General features: G+C 35.1%; 1 protein-coding gene across 1 annotated transcript; it reads left to right on the forward strand.

Moving 5' to 3' along the window:
• The first annotated feature begins 4,567 nt into the window (after window positions 1-4,567).
• LOC107061068 (uncharacterized) lies at window positions 4,568-9,504 on the forward strand. Its single transcript, XM_015309808.1, has 4 exons — window positions 4,568-4,756; window positions 7,463-7,561; window positions 7,644-8,003; window positions 9,240-9,504. Exons 2-3 carry the CDS (start codon window positions 7,490-7,492, stop codon window positions 7,989-7,991), a joined length of 420 nt encoding a protein of 139 aa, XP_015165294.1. The 5' UTR covers window positions 4,568-4,756; window positions 7,463-7,489; the 3' UTR covers window positions 7,992-8,003; window positions 9,240-9,504.
• The last annotated feature ends 4,238 nt before the right edge of the window (window positions 9,505-13,742 follow it).

Below are 13,742 nucleotides of genomic sequence, written 5' to 3' on the forward strand. Positions count from 1 at the left end.
ACAATGTTAAACTTAGTACCGCTTTCCACCCTCAAATAGACGGTCAAGTAGAACGAACCATTCAAACCTTAGAGGACATGTTAGGGCGTGTGTGATTGATTTTAAGGGTTGGGACGATCATCTTCCCTTGATAGAATTTGCCTACAACAATAGCTACCACTCAAGCATTGCCATGGCTCCGTTTGAAGCACTTTATGGTAGAAGGTGTAGAGCACCGGTGGGTTGGTTTGAAGTAGGTGAGTTTTCTCTAATTGGTCCCGAACTAGTTTATGATGCCATTGAAAATTTTTGACTCATTAGAGAAAGGTTGAAAACGGCCCAAAGTCGGCAAAAGTCTTATGCCGACAATAGAAGGAGGGATCTAGAATTTGAAGTTGGTTATTGGGTCTATTTGAAGATCTCACTCATGAAGGGTGTGATGAGGTTTGGAAAGAAGGGGAAACTTAATCCCGGGTTTGTGGGTCCCTATCAAATCTTGAAGCGTATTGGAAAAGTTGCATATGAATTGGACTTGCCAAATGAGTTGGCTCCGGTTCACTCGGTGTTTCATGTTTCCATGCTTAAAAATTGCATTGGTGATCCGCTGTCCATCCTTCCTTTAGAGGGTTTAGGAGTTGATGAGAACCTTTTCTATGAAGAAGTTCCGGTTGAAATTTTGGACCGGCAAGTGAAGAGGTTGAGAAATAAGGAAGTAGCCTCCGTTAAAGTTCTATGGAGGATTCACTTAGTTGAGGGTGCTACATGGGAGGCCGAGGTCGATATGATGTCCCGTTATCCTCATCTTTTTCCTTCTACCCCTATTCAAACTTGAGGTAAGTAATTCCTCTTGAGTTTAAGTGTTTTGGGAGTCGTGTGTATTGTATGAGTTTTCCATGATCTCTCTATGATGTGCATGTTCTTGTGAGCATTCATGTTTAGCATGTGTTGATTTTTCATGATGTATATGTTCCTCATGCTGATTTGTATTTTAGTATAATGATTGCATCTTTGACTTCATGAAGAGAATTGATGAACATGCTTAATGATGTATTGATGAAAGGCATATTGGCTCTATAATGTTGTGTGTTGTGCTCATTCAAAGTTGGAGAAGGTAGTTCCTCCTATGATCATGTGTAATGATGAGTTTGGTGCATAATGAGTTGTGGACTAAGTTCTTACTTTCTTGTGAATGCATTCATTATGTCTTGAGATGGAGTTGATGTTTCTTTCTTTTAATTGTGCATTGTTTTGAAGTTGCATACAAGTTGGGCTGCTAGTCTTGAGTCTTTACTTCCGTAAGGTGTCTACATCACCATTTAAGGATGAATGTTCCGAAGAGGGAAATAATGTAACACTCCGGAAAATGATAAGTTAAACTAGAGCATAAACGTGAGGATGAACGTCTTGAATGAGAGTTATAATAGCCAAGGCCATGCGACAAGTACCATGGCTAAGGGGCCAAGCCAAAGCCAAAGGCCAAGGCTTCCCCTAGCCTTTAGCGACTGCCTCAACCTTCACGAGAAGTACCACAAGTCGTGGTCCTCACCACGGCTTGTGAAGGTGGGCATGGTCTTGACTTGTCCATGAAAGTTGGCCACCATTTTTTCCTTGTCACTGCCTCAACTTCCATGGTCCGTGGTCATGACCAGGGCTATCGGAGGTGCTCGTGGAGTTGCCTTAGAAAAATAAGCAAAAGGCTCCAAGTGGTGAGTCTACTGCCTCAAGGACCACGGGAGGGACCATAGCTCGTGGTCTGGACCATAGCTCGTGGTCTAGACCATAGCTCGTGGTCTTGACCATGGCTCGTAGAGCCCCTCGTAGTGATGCCTTGGATGTGTAAGCCTTGGGCCACCTTGGAGGGGCTACTGCCGCAACCCTCCACGGGAATGACCACGTGTCGTGGTCCACTTTCGAGCCGTGAAGGGGCCCGTGGAGATTACATGGACTCATGAGCCAAATGCCACAAAACTCTAGCCACTGCCCCAATCTTCACGAGAGGGACCATGAGTCGTGGTCCTCACCACGGCTCGTGAAAATTGGCGTGACACCTGGACGAGGTCTTTAAGTGAGGATCATTTATGTGTTTTACTTTTTAAGTCCAATTAAAGTGGGGGTGTTTTGGGTATTTTAGCGGTAAAATATATATTGGTTTTAAGTCAAAATTCACAAGACTTGGTCATTATTCACAAACACCCAAATATTTCCCCAAATTCCTCTCTTTTCAATATTTCTCTCTCTAGAAGTTCCTCCACTGAAGAACACCTAGAAGTTGAAGGTTAAGGGTCAAGAATCCATCTTCTCAACTCCAATTCGTGGGCAAAGCTTCAATTAAGGTATGGGAACCTTGATTCATGTAACACTTTTCTCCATGAAGCATTTCAACTCTAATTTCGAAATTTGGGATATTGTTCAAAAACTAGGATTTTCATTTTAGCAACGGGTTCTTCCTAAAAACGGTTTTATTACGTTAAATCCATTATATTATGGATGCTTTGATGTTTAATGGTGGTTTTTATTGTAAAATTCCCCATGAACTAATGAAATACCCCATGACCCCAATTTCATGAATTGTGATGGGTGTATTGATATAAGATGATTACTATCAATTGTTCCTATGTTAATCAAATTATTTAATCTTGATTTATTCATGCTTAAAGTAGTATTTCTAAGTGTGATTGTGAGAGTTGGTTCATGACCCTTGAACGGGGTAAATTATGAAGGTTTGTACATGATTGATTAATGTTGTATGTGAACTTATAATTCACTTGAAAGGTAAAGATCTTATCACTATTGTGTAAATTAAGGTATTGTTGAAAGGTCAATTCTCCCTTTACCCTTTACACATATTCATGTATGACTTGTCTAAGATGGTGATAATATTGTTGTGTTGATTGAAAGGTTATTTCTCATGAAAACACTATGAATAATAATGTTAACGGTTTACTCACGTGTTAATGGTGATTCTAAGGTTGAAAGTTAGTTCTCACGTAAATGAATCTATGAGCTATATTATGAATTGTATTGAATGAAGGGTAGAGCACTTCTTCACACATGTAAATACAATTTAAGACTAATTATGTATAATTTGGGAAATAATACTTAGTACCGAGTGGATATGGAAAATGAGGTAAAGGCCTTTCCGTCAATACAATAGGTCCGGTCATCTAAAAGTAAACTCATGAGATGGAAACTCCTCCGCCAATGCAATAGGTCAGGTTTCTAGAAGCAATCTCCCTATCCCATAACTATGTGCCCACATAGGACTTTAGCTAGTGGATCCACCTAAAACCTAAACATGTTAGTTCTACCTTAGGCAAGTAGGACACCTTCTTTCGGTGTGGGGTTACACGTCACCGGATTCCATGTAGCTCTCATGGTCTATGTCAGTTATAGCTACTCTTCACTATATGATAAGATAATAAATGAGACATGAACTATACTATGATTTCTTGGTGAGTTTACTTAGTAGGAGTAGGGGTATTGGACTTCACTTCCACATTGCACAAGCAGACCACTACACCATTTTAGGCCTAAGGTCACACTAAATCTGGACAACACTTGTAAAGTGTTGCCTAAAATATTTTTGGGTACGCTTTTAAAGCGTAGCCTTAATTTTTAGTTTTTGACCACGATGACATTAGCAACACTTTTAAAGCATGCTCTTTAGTGGTATAGGCTACACTTATAAGCGTTGCCATATCATGATATAATTGGTAATACTTACACTACAAGAAATATAGCTTTTAGCGACCATTTCTTAACGAAGGGACAAGAATATGGTCGCTATAAGTACACATATAGCGACAGACAAATTTTTCCATCGTTAATCTCAATTTTTATACTAGCCAATAGCGAGGGAAAAATATTTGGTTAGTAAAACCTATAATTTTGAGTCGTTGATGTTATTAATTAATTAAGCAGAAAATTTATAAGTTATTCGTCCAATCAAAATTGCTCTCTTTCAACCAAAAATAAACCTCTGAGCTAAAATAAAAATGAAATTCCTTAAACTCCTAGGGTTTGTCATTGCTTCACCCCATCACTGAGATAGAATTCAAAAAATCTTCTAGGAAGAAAACATCTCTTTGAACCATCAACGATATTACATCTGGAAAAAAAATAGCCAACTTTTTGTTGTTCCTCATATGCTTTTCAAAGCGAAGACAACAGAGAAGGTACCGATGATGGTTTCGCATTTTGGAGAAATTGATGTGTAATTTCCAGCATCGGTGGGTGATGGTAGGTTTTTCTTTGAATTTTTTTTCAGTTAACTAGAGTGGCTTGTCGTCACTTAGGATTATATCCTCCTTATGCTTTTAAATCCTCACCCAAAAGTAGATCGAACTCCCAAATCAATATTAAAATTACAGCGGCAGTTTCGCCAAATCGGAGCCCTAAAATCTGGAAAGACAGAATCCACAACAGGTGGGTAGTTTTCTCGCCAGCGGGATCGCACTGACCGTCATACTTTAAGGCCAAATCGAACCCACAGTGTGCGCCGTAGATATTCCATATGCCTGCAGATTCCACCAACAATTGGAAATCAGAGTTATTCAAAATCTCTATCCGACATCCAATAGAGAATTGAATTTCCAAAATTCATTTTTTTTCGTATGTAGCAGTCAGTGGATTCAGGTTTCACGATGTGGTTATTGAATTGCCGATTAATTTAGTAAATTTGAGTGATCTTTCTCCGGCTCAAGTTGGGGAGATTTTGCTAGCTTGTAAGAAGAGGGTCGAGCAACTTTGGAGTTGTGATTCTATCAAGTATGTTCAGGTTTTATTCTGATCCCGTTTAAAAAATGCATGATTGTTTTGAAATCAATTTGTATATTTTTTAGTTGATTTGTTATATTCATTCCTTGTTAAATGCATTGAAAAACTACATAAAAATATAAAACTAGTTATGTTTGGATGTGTTGATAATTGGAATTATAGAGGTTTTTAATACTTGAAAGGTTGATCTAGAAATTAATGAATTACGCTCATAATTAACCTATTAATATGATAGAAAGCATATCGGTAAAGTATCAAAAATCACCTTTTTGATTTGATTATGAAAAGAGTTTAGAATCACTTTCCTATTTCGTAATAAATTAATAGACCTTTCTCTTTATCTCATATGAAATTTCAGTTTGGTTGAATTTTTATTTTTAACCTTAGAACTTTGATTAGCCTCATTTGTTAATTTATTTAGCTCTGCTGGTTTTCATTTTTTTGTGTTGACTTGGGTGTGCAAACTAAATGATTTGACTCTTTACATTAACTGGGAGAGGTTGGACAGTGTATTTTTCTTTCACTCTTATTAAAAAAAGTATAAGTCTATTCCAAACGGTTCGATCTTGTTGTGTTCAAGTTTTGAACTGGTAGACTAGCTTTTTGACAAGATTGACTTGCTAAACTACTGGAACAAGTATGAGGACACGTTTTTGTTGGATGAAGTTGTAACAATTCGTTACTGTATACTTTCAAGACAGGTTCTATAAATTACATTGACTATCATTCCCTTCAGGGATATCATGCAGTGAACATATTTTTAATAACTATTTAGGTGAAGTGAGCCTGTGATACGTAACTCTCCATCCATTTTATGTGAACTGGTTGATTGGCATTATAGATTATTTTGAGTTTGTATTTTTAGTGACTGGAGAAAGCCAATCTAGTATGAATGAAGTCTGTTTGACAGGGTAAATAGCTAAAATATCACACTGGACTGTCAATTTAAACTATTAAATGGTATAGCATATTTGTGGTATCAAGTTGAAATAACACTTGAAACTTATAAATATATAGCATATTTGTTGTATAGCATGAAAGAACACTTGAATTTTGTAAATGATATAAGCATATTTGTGGTATCAAGTTGAGCATCCAAGCTACAATCCATTTTTGAGAGCTGGATTTGTTCTCTTTGTTAGCTTGTCATATTTATTACAAACTTGATTCATGTTCGCCTAATACTCCAAAATACGCACTCCTAAGGAAGTTATTTATTGATAAACTGCTAGTCATCCCAATTCTATGTAAGAGAACTAATTAATTATTATAAAACTTGAGATGAATGGGCACAATGGAGATTTAGTAGCAGTAAGAGAACCTACTGGCAATTGTCAGTTCAGCTAACAATCTTCACCTTCATCTTTCTTCTTATCAAGTTGAACTTGAGTTAAATGAGCACAATGGTGATTTGTAGCAGTAAGACAACCTACTGGCAATTGTCAGTTGAGCTAACAATCTTAACCTTCATCTTTCATCTTATCAAATGATCATTCTGTTGGGATAATTCCAGCACCATCACCCAAGTTAAGGTTCATAAGGCAATCAGATGACTTGTTGTTTCTCACAATAGCCAGCTCTAGATGCAATGTGTTTATAAAATTCTTTTACATTGTTTCTTTATCAGTTCCTTATCTTCTCAATGTTATGTAATGCTTTCTCTACTATTGCTATATCCTCTAAGGTTTGCGTACACACTATCCTCCCAAAACCCCATCTATAATACTACACTAAGTATGTTATTGTTGTTTTATTTCTTTATCATGATGAACTTTCAAAGTGGTGGAGAGGGGATTAAGAAAAGAAAACATATTCTAATTACATTTAGTTTGTTTGCTTAATGTGTTAAGGTTATGTTGTAATGTAAGAAAATGTTGTGAAAAGCAATTACATAACTAGAAGGTGACAATAATGTAGATTGTAACTCAAATGTGTTCTCTTATAAGATGGGTGAAGTTGATGGTTGTTGCAATGTGTGGGACACTTGATCTAGTTTTTTTTAAGTCATTTGTTTCTTTCAAGAATGACTGAAGTTATGTGTTTGATGGAACGCCTGCATGATTATATATTTGCGTCTATATGTGTTGATTTCTTCTTCTTAAAATGGAGGAACCACAGTAGATTGTTAAATTTCCCTCTGTTTTGGATTGATTGTGGGGTTTGTGTTTGGAGTTAACCGGGGCGCGTGCTATAAAGAATTTGTCTTCCTCTAGAAACTTACTACCTTGTTGGGCCCGAATGCCTAGCTGATGTTCCCAAGACCTGCTTTAAAGAAATGGTGTGTTAAAATAATATCACCTTTTTCCCTTCTAATTTTTTTCATTTTCTATGCTACTTTACTATATGCGATTATGTTATTTATTATTCTTATTCTTTTTGTTAATTTTCTCCATAGAATGACTCCATAAGGTGTAATGACTGGCTTGGTTGTCCATTTTGCATCCATTGGATGCTTTTGAGTAATACCTTCTTTCAAAGAGATTGTTTATTTGCGGCAAGCCTCTATAAACATTTCATCAAAATGTATCTTGCTGGTAATTGATATCATTGTTTCCTTGTCAGAGGAAGTTCCTATTATAAATATATATTTACTGGTAGCAAGACGATTAGAGAGATTATTTATGAATTGGTATGTATGTGATTCTTGTAATATTATGAAAAAACACCTCTTCGTGTCAAATATATAATTGTTTATTTGAATGTGAAGGGAGGAAAACATTGTAATCCACCATACATGGAGACTATCTTCTTTGAGACTCGTAAGAAGGACAAGAAGCTTTGTGAACCTGAAACCTATGAAAAATATGTAATGCTTATTCTTTAAATTTTATTCTATTTACTTTTTTAATGTACTGCACTATCTTAATTTTTCTTCTTATTTTTTACAGATAGAAATTCAAGAAGTACTACAATCTGAGCCATCTCTTACTAATATTGAGGTAGTAGAGAGATGCTTCGGACCTCAGCGCAAGAGTCATGTTTTTGGATTTGGCAGCGGAATAACTAGTAGGGATTTGAAAGGAGGTAGCTCTGCAAAGGCTGATCTTTTAGAAGATCTAATTGCGAGTAAAAAGGAAAAGGTTGTACTATTAGAAGAGCTAAATGCGAGTCAAAAGGAAAATGAATCAATGAAAAGACGCATGGAAAACATAGAGAAGAAATGTGAATGGTTTGAAAGTCCAATGTTTGGACATCAATCACCTTCACTGTCGTCAAGTGAACAAAATACTAGTTGAATCATTTTACAGGTTAGTACGGTTTTTACTATTATACACTTCTTTTGAGAGAAAACATGTCAATTTTGCTTAGTCAAGTTATGAACAGAGAGCACTAATAATATAGAATGATAACTTCACTTGAAAATATTACAAACAACTACAAGTAACCCCTGCTTCCTTGGAAAATTTAACTTGTGACTTGAAGTTTGTTGATCTGATCAGTTTTTCTAGTAGCACAACTCTATTGGCTTCTCTTCTATACGTCACAAATAAGCTTAATATATGTAAAATTGTGGTAATACCATAGTGATATTCTTTTTTAGTAGGCTACAACTTTTAGTCATCCTATGCTTGAAAATAGTTCTAATCACAGAGTACTGCAAGCAAACGTTACGAAAAAGTGAATTAGACTGATGAATAAAGTCATTCATGATCTCATTTAAAATTGCATGGTTTTTTATCCCTTGTGACAAACCATTTAATTAGTTAATTTCTACTCAATTCTTCATCTCTTCCTTCCTCATCTTCTTGTTTAACTTTCTTTGCCTTAGTTGTGGGACTCATGGCTTTACACTCGTTCCGTTTTTTTCCTTTCTATGGAATGATTTGAACATTGAAAGAGTGAAGTAAAAGGGCCTAACTGCTCTCGAGTACAATTTTTCTTTAGTCCTTTAATTACCAGATAGTACTATATTATAAGGAATACCCTACTGTCTTCAAACTTATGTTGCAACACTGTTTTTGATGAGTGTACTCATGAGATCAGTTGGGAGGAACTTAACTGGGATGGTATTAGCAAAGTGATGACATCCATTATTTATATTATAGTTCAAAACATTTTTGTTTCGTACACTTATATATGACTATTCAATATGCTGTGAGGGAATCGATAGACATTTGATTTTTAAGTTTCAGCCATGACTTGAGAAATAATATTCTTTCGGGGTGGGGTAGATTGAAATGCTCTCGAAACTTGGATCTTTGTAAAGTGAAATTGTTGCATCAATTATATTTGAAATATAAAGGAGGAATGTCTCGTTTGTCTAAACTAGCTGAACTGCTATATATATTTTATTGCAAAGAAGAATTTCATTCTTCTTTTACTTCTAAACCAAAAAGAGGAGTAAATTTACTCCATCATAATCTGCCAAGACCAACCTGAATGTTTTAGTATGTTGATTTAAATTTTTTAGCACAAAGCTCATATGGCTGGAAAGTTCTTTCTAAACACTTCATTAATTTGAACTTTTTGTATCCGTGTAACAGATCGAGAATTGAAAGTCACGAAGAATCTTCAAGTGTGAAATGAGTTGAAACAAGGTGTTAGAGGTTGAACAAGTTGAAGCGCACAAGGAATTTGCTATAGGATATTTGTTTTAAATTGTTTCCATCTGAACATATATATGCTAATTTTTTATTTTTGTTTTTAGGAGTTTAAAAATTCAAACACTTTATAATTTTTAATTTATAACTACGTGCAATGATTATGGTATCAAGAATTTAGTGTTGACTATATATTTTGTGTTTGGAAGTACTTTGTTTACATATAATATATAGTCATATTTGAATGTGTATTTACTAATGATTTTTAATTGTGAATCACAAAAAGAAATTATATTATATTTATAAAAAAATCCATCAACGAAGGGAAATTTGTTCGTTAAATGAACGAATTTTGGTCGCAAGAAGCGTTTAGAACAAGGGAATAGATAAAAAAAATTAATAACCGGACGACCAAAATGGTAAATAACGAAGGGAAAGTTTTGCCGTAGAAGGGGTAAAACGACCGACTTTCTTGCTGTCGCTAAAGGTTGCTTAACGACCAGACTAGAATCCGGTCGTGTACTTTTAACGTCAAAGCTACTAACGACGGGCGACGACCAACTTTTTTCCAGTCGTAAAGGACCATTAACGACTGGAATTGATCTTTTAACGACTAATTTTCCTTTCGCTAAAGATTCCTTTTCTTGTAGTGTTATTTACACATATGACTACACTTTTAAAGTGTGCTATATTTATAATTCTAAAAACAACACTTTGCAAGTGTAGCATTATAGTTTTTTCTAAAATTATCACTAAAAAAATGTATTCCCTCCAATATATTTTACACTCCCTCCAATTTCTAATTGGCCAAAAAAAAGATTCATAAAAAAAAAAAAAAGCTCACTGTACATTATAACATAGGAGCTACTCAATCAATTCAACACAAAACCCTATTTCCCTCTCCTTCACATTTCCACCCATAAATTATCGAGTTCTTCTTTCTAGTGATCTTGTTGTTACTGTACGTTTCTCTCTTCTTTGATTCAGTCACTCAATTCTACAGATCTAACCATAAGCTCATTGTAAGTTACTGTACGTTTCTCTCTTCTTTGTTGTTACTGTACGTGTCTACAGATCTTGTTGTTACAGTTGCTAAAGAAATAGGGATGGTAATTTTCGTACTTCTTCTACGCCTTCGTTTGGGGAACTGGAGAAACAGTTCGAAGAATTCCAACATCGTTTGGAGGAGTTGGGGAGTCTACGAAAGCGGATATGGATTGTGGTGATGTAGACAGATTCATTCACTCGACTCATATATGGCAGCCTTCTTCTCGTTCAGTTGTCTTTCTCTATTGCTGGTATTACAAAATCTTAATTTATATGATTACCTTTTCCTTTTATGCGTTTTTAGAATGTTAGATGCATTTTAGATCTAAATAATTTTCACATTTTCCAGAAATTCAATTTCATTATATTACATATAGTTTAAGCTTGTTGTCAATTTAAGTTGACCAGGTGTTCTGGAAAATTACATTTTGTGTCATTTGAGAAGTTTACTGGTTAATGTGGCTGTATATTTGATTTGGTACGAAATTTAAGAAAGAAAGTATTCATTTAGTTTCAGTTTGTAGTGTTTAGTTTGATTGGATGCAGAGTTTAAGATTGTTAGGTGGAGGTGGAGTCAGAGTTTGAAGCTTATGAGTTCTGAATTATAATCTTCTTAAGTTATTGAGTTTTAAATTAATAATTCATACATATTCATGGATTTTTAAGACAATAATAGAGTGTTTCGACCAAATTTATTAGGTTCGGCTGAATTTGTAACCAATACTCTAGCTTGGCCGCTGCTCGTGATCTCTCGGGGGTAGTGGTGGGGTAAGATCCAAGTCAACTCCTCTATGATCAGTAATCTGTATTTGTATAAGAAGTTTACAATGTTACATAGTTTTGAATCTTGATGTTGACTTGTTTTGAAATATGATCTGTAGGTTGCAACTCTAGCTCCTAATGTACTGGCAATGCAAGAGCTACATTTTGCAGTATTGATGGCTGGAGCCGTTCTTTGTACATTAAATATGCGCCATGATTCAGCTATGTTATCGTATACTTCTGATGCGTTAGGAAGCAAAGGTCATATTTGTGGATAAAAAATTGCTCGAAATTGCTCAAGGAACATTAGCTCTCCTTGCTGACAAGAAACAAAATCTGCCTCTTCTTGTTGTGATCTGTCAAACTAATAAATCCCCTACTGTTGAAAACTTAAACCCTCGCAATCACGATTATGAAAGTCTCCTCGGAAGTGGGGATAGCAGTTTTGCTATAAGATGGCTGAGAACAGAATTTGATCCTATTAGTATTAACTGTACTTCAGGTACAACATCGCGACCCAAAGGAGTTGTTTACAGTCACAGATGCGTATCTTAATACCATCGCCATTTTTTTGCTTCACAAGATGAGTTTTTTCCCTGTTTATCTTTGGACCGTTCCAATGTTTCACTGCAACGGTTGGTGCATGATTTGGGGGCTTGCAGCGTTGGGTGGGACGAATGTTCGTTTTAGAAATGTCTCTCCAAAAGACATATTCGAAAACATTTCATTGCACAAGTCCTACATTTTCCAGAAATTCAATTTCATTATATTACATATAGTTTAAGCTTGTTGTCAATTTAAGTTGACCAGGTGTTCTGGAAAATTACATTTTGTGTCATTTGAGAAGTTTACTGGTTAATGTGGCTGTATATTTGATTTGGTACGAAATTTAAGAAAGAAAGTATTCCTTTAGTTCTCTCTTCTTTGAATAGGGATGGTAATTTTCGTACTTCTTCTACGCCTTCGTTTGGGGGTTTCACTGCAACGGTTGGTGCATGATTTGGGGGCTTGCAGCGTTGGGTGGGACGAATGTTCGTTTTAGAAATGTCTCTCCAAAAGACATATTCGAAAACATTTCATTGCACAAGTCCTACATTTTCCAGAAATTCAATTTCATTACATATAATTGTAACTTGCAAAAATGTGGTTGGTAAAGTTTGCTTCTTTTTCAAATTGTGTATAATTGGATTTTAGAAAGATAAAAAAACTATTCCTATATCAAGTTAGGTTTTTTAATTCCTTAAGTTTTAACTAAAAAGGGCACAAATCAAATGTACAGTAGACATCTCTCTAATCTCTATTTGTCAGTGGATCTGATTGGTAATCTTTCTCCTTCTACTGTGTTTGTATATATGAAATTATATAATACAAAGTTTTTTCCTGTTTTGTTATAAATATTTTATTTCCTGTTTTGTGGTTAGGGTTGATATTTGAGGTGATGTCTCTGTTTTCAAAAGTGATGAGTAGATTTGCTTGTTCTACCGGTTCTTGCTGTGTTCCAAATTCTTATCCACCATCATTCTATGCTTAATTCACACCGATGTTACAAGCTTTAATTTCCTAGGTGAGTTGTCCAATTTTTATTTTTATTTTAGTTTTTACGTATTTAGATTTGTGTTTGTTCAGCAAAATAGGATTGTAATTTCCCTCTTTCTTCTATGTTCGGCTAACAGAGTTGTCTCTCTTTCTCCCCATTGCACAACTCCTACATTCTCCAAAACACATATCCGAAAAAAATTGTTACATATAGTTTAGGCTTGTTGTCAATTTAAGTTGACCAAGTGTTCTGGAAAATTACACTTTTGTAAATTGAGTTTTGAAATGTTTGTGCTTCATTTTGTTTGCTTTTAGATTATCTATGACTATGTATGAGTAAGTTGTTTTCTAGTTTGAGGTAGCATGGACATGAGGACCAAGCCAATTTTGAAATTTTTATTTGAAAGCTTGTAAATATCTTTAAAATTGTCTATTTTCACACCGATTGAGTGATGTTGCTGGTGGGGTTAACACGTGAGGAACTTCACATTTAAAAGATTGTAAATATCACACTGGAAAGTTGTTCTGTCCAAATTACAACTCCTACAATCTCCACTGAGATAACAATGCCATCAGGATATTGGCAGCCCACTCCCAACACAGGAAATAGCTGCTCTGCATCGAAAATTAACAGGCTGTACAACAAGTTAAGAGATAGCGAAACTGTTTTGTACAGGTAACTATTTATTTCTGCATCTGAATTTTTACTTGGAATTAAATGTTGCAAACATTTTGTGCAATTTTTACCCGATATACATCCAGTTGACTCAGCTTACAGTGCTTCCCGTATTTCCTGCTTCTACCAAGGGAAATCCTCATTCCATCTACCTGAAAGGCGAGTTACTAAAAGTTGTCAAACTTTTGATCTAATCTATGAGATTCAAGCATATCCTAATTCTATGCTAGGTTCAATATTAGATGGTTCTAATGACAAACAAAGTAAAATTATGTTCTTAGAAAATATTTCAATATGAATTATTTATTACTACCGTCTTAGTATCATGCTCATATATAGTTTGCAACAATGTTAGTTTTTTATTTTAGAATGTCCTCAATTCAGGTGGATACTTGAATAATAAGATAAATCAAATTATTTTAACA

The sequence above is a fragment of the Solanum tuberosum genome, unplaced genomic scaffold (assembly GCF_000226075.1).
Source record: "Solanum tuberosum cultivar DM 1-3 516 R44 unplaced genomic scaffold, SolTub_3.0 scf00113, whole genome shotgun sequence".
In the NCBI taxonomy this organism is placed as follows: Eukaryota; Viridiplantae; Streptophyta; class Magnoliopsida; order Solanales; family Solanaceae; genus Solanum; species Solanum tuberosum.

Coding starts and splice junctions, on each gene's coding strand:
- LOC107061068 (XM_015309808.1), top strand. CDS start 7,490: ATGGAGACTATCTTCTTTGAGACTCGTAAGAAGGACAAGAAGCTTTGT. Junction 7,562..7,643: donor CTGAAACCTATGAAAAATAT/GTAATGCTTATT, acceptor TATTTTTTACAG/ATAGAAATTCAAGAAGTACT.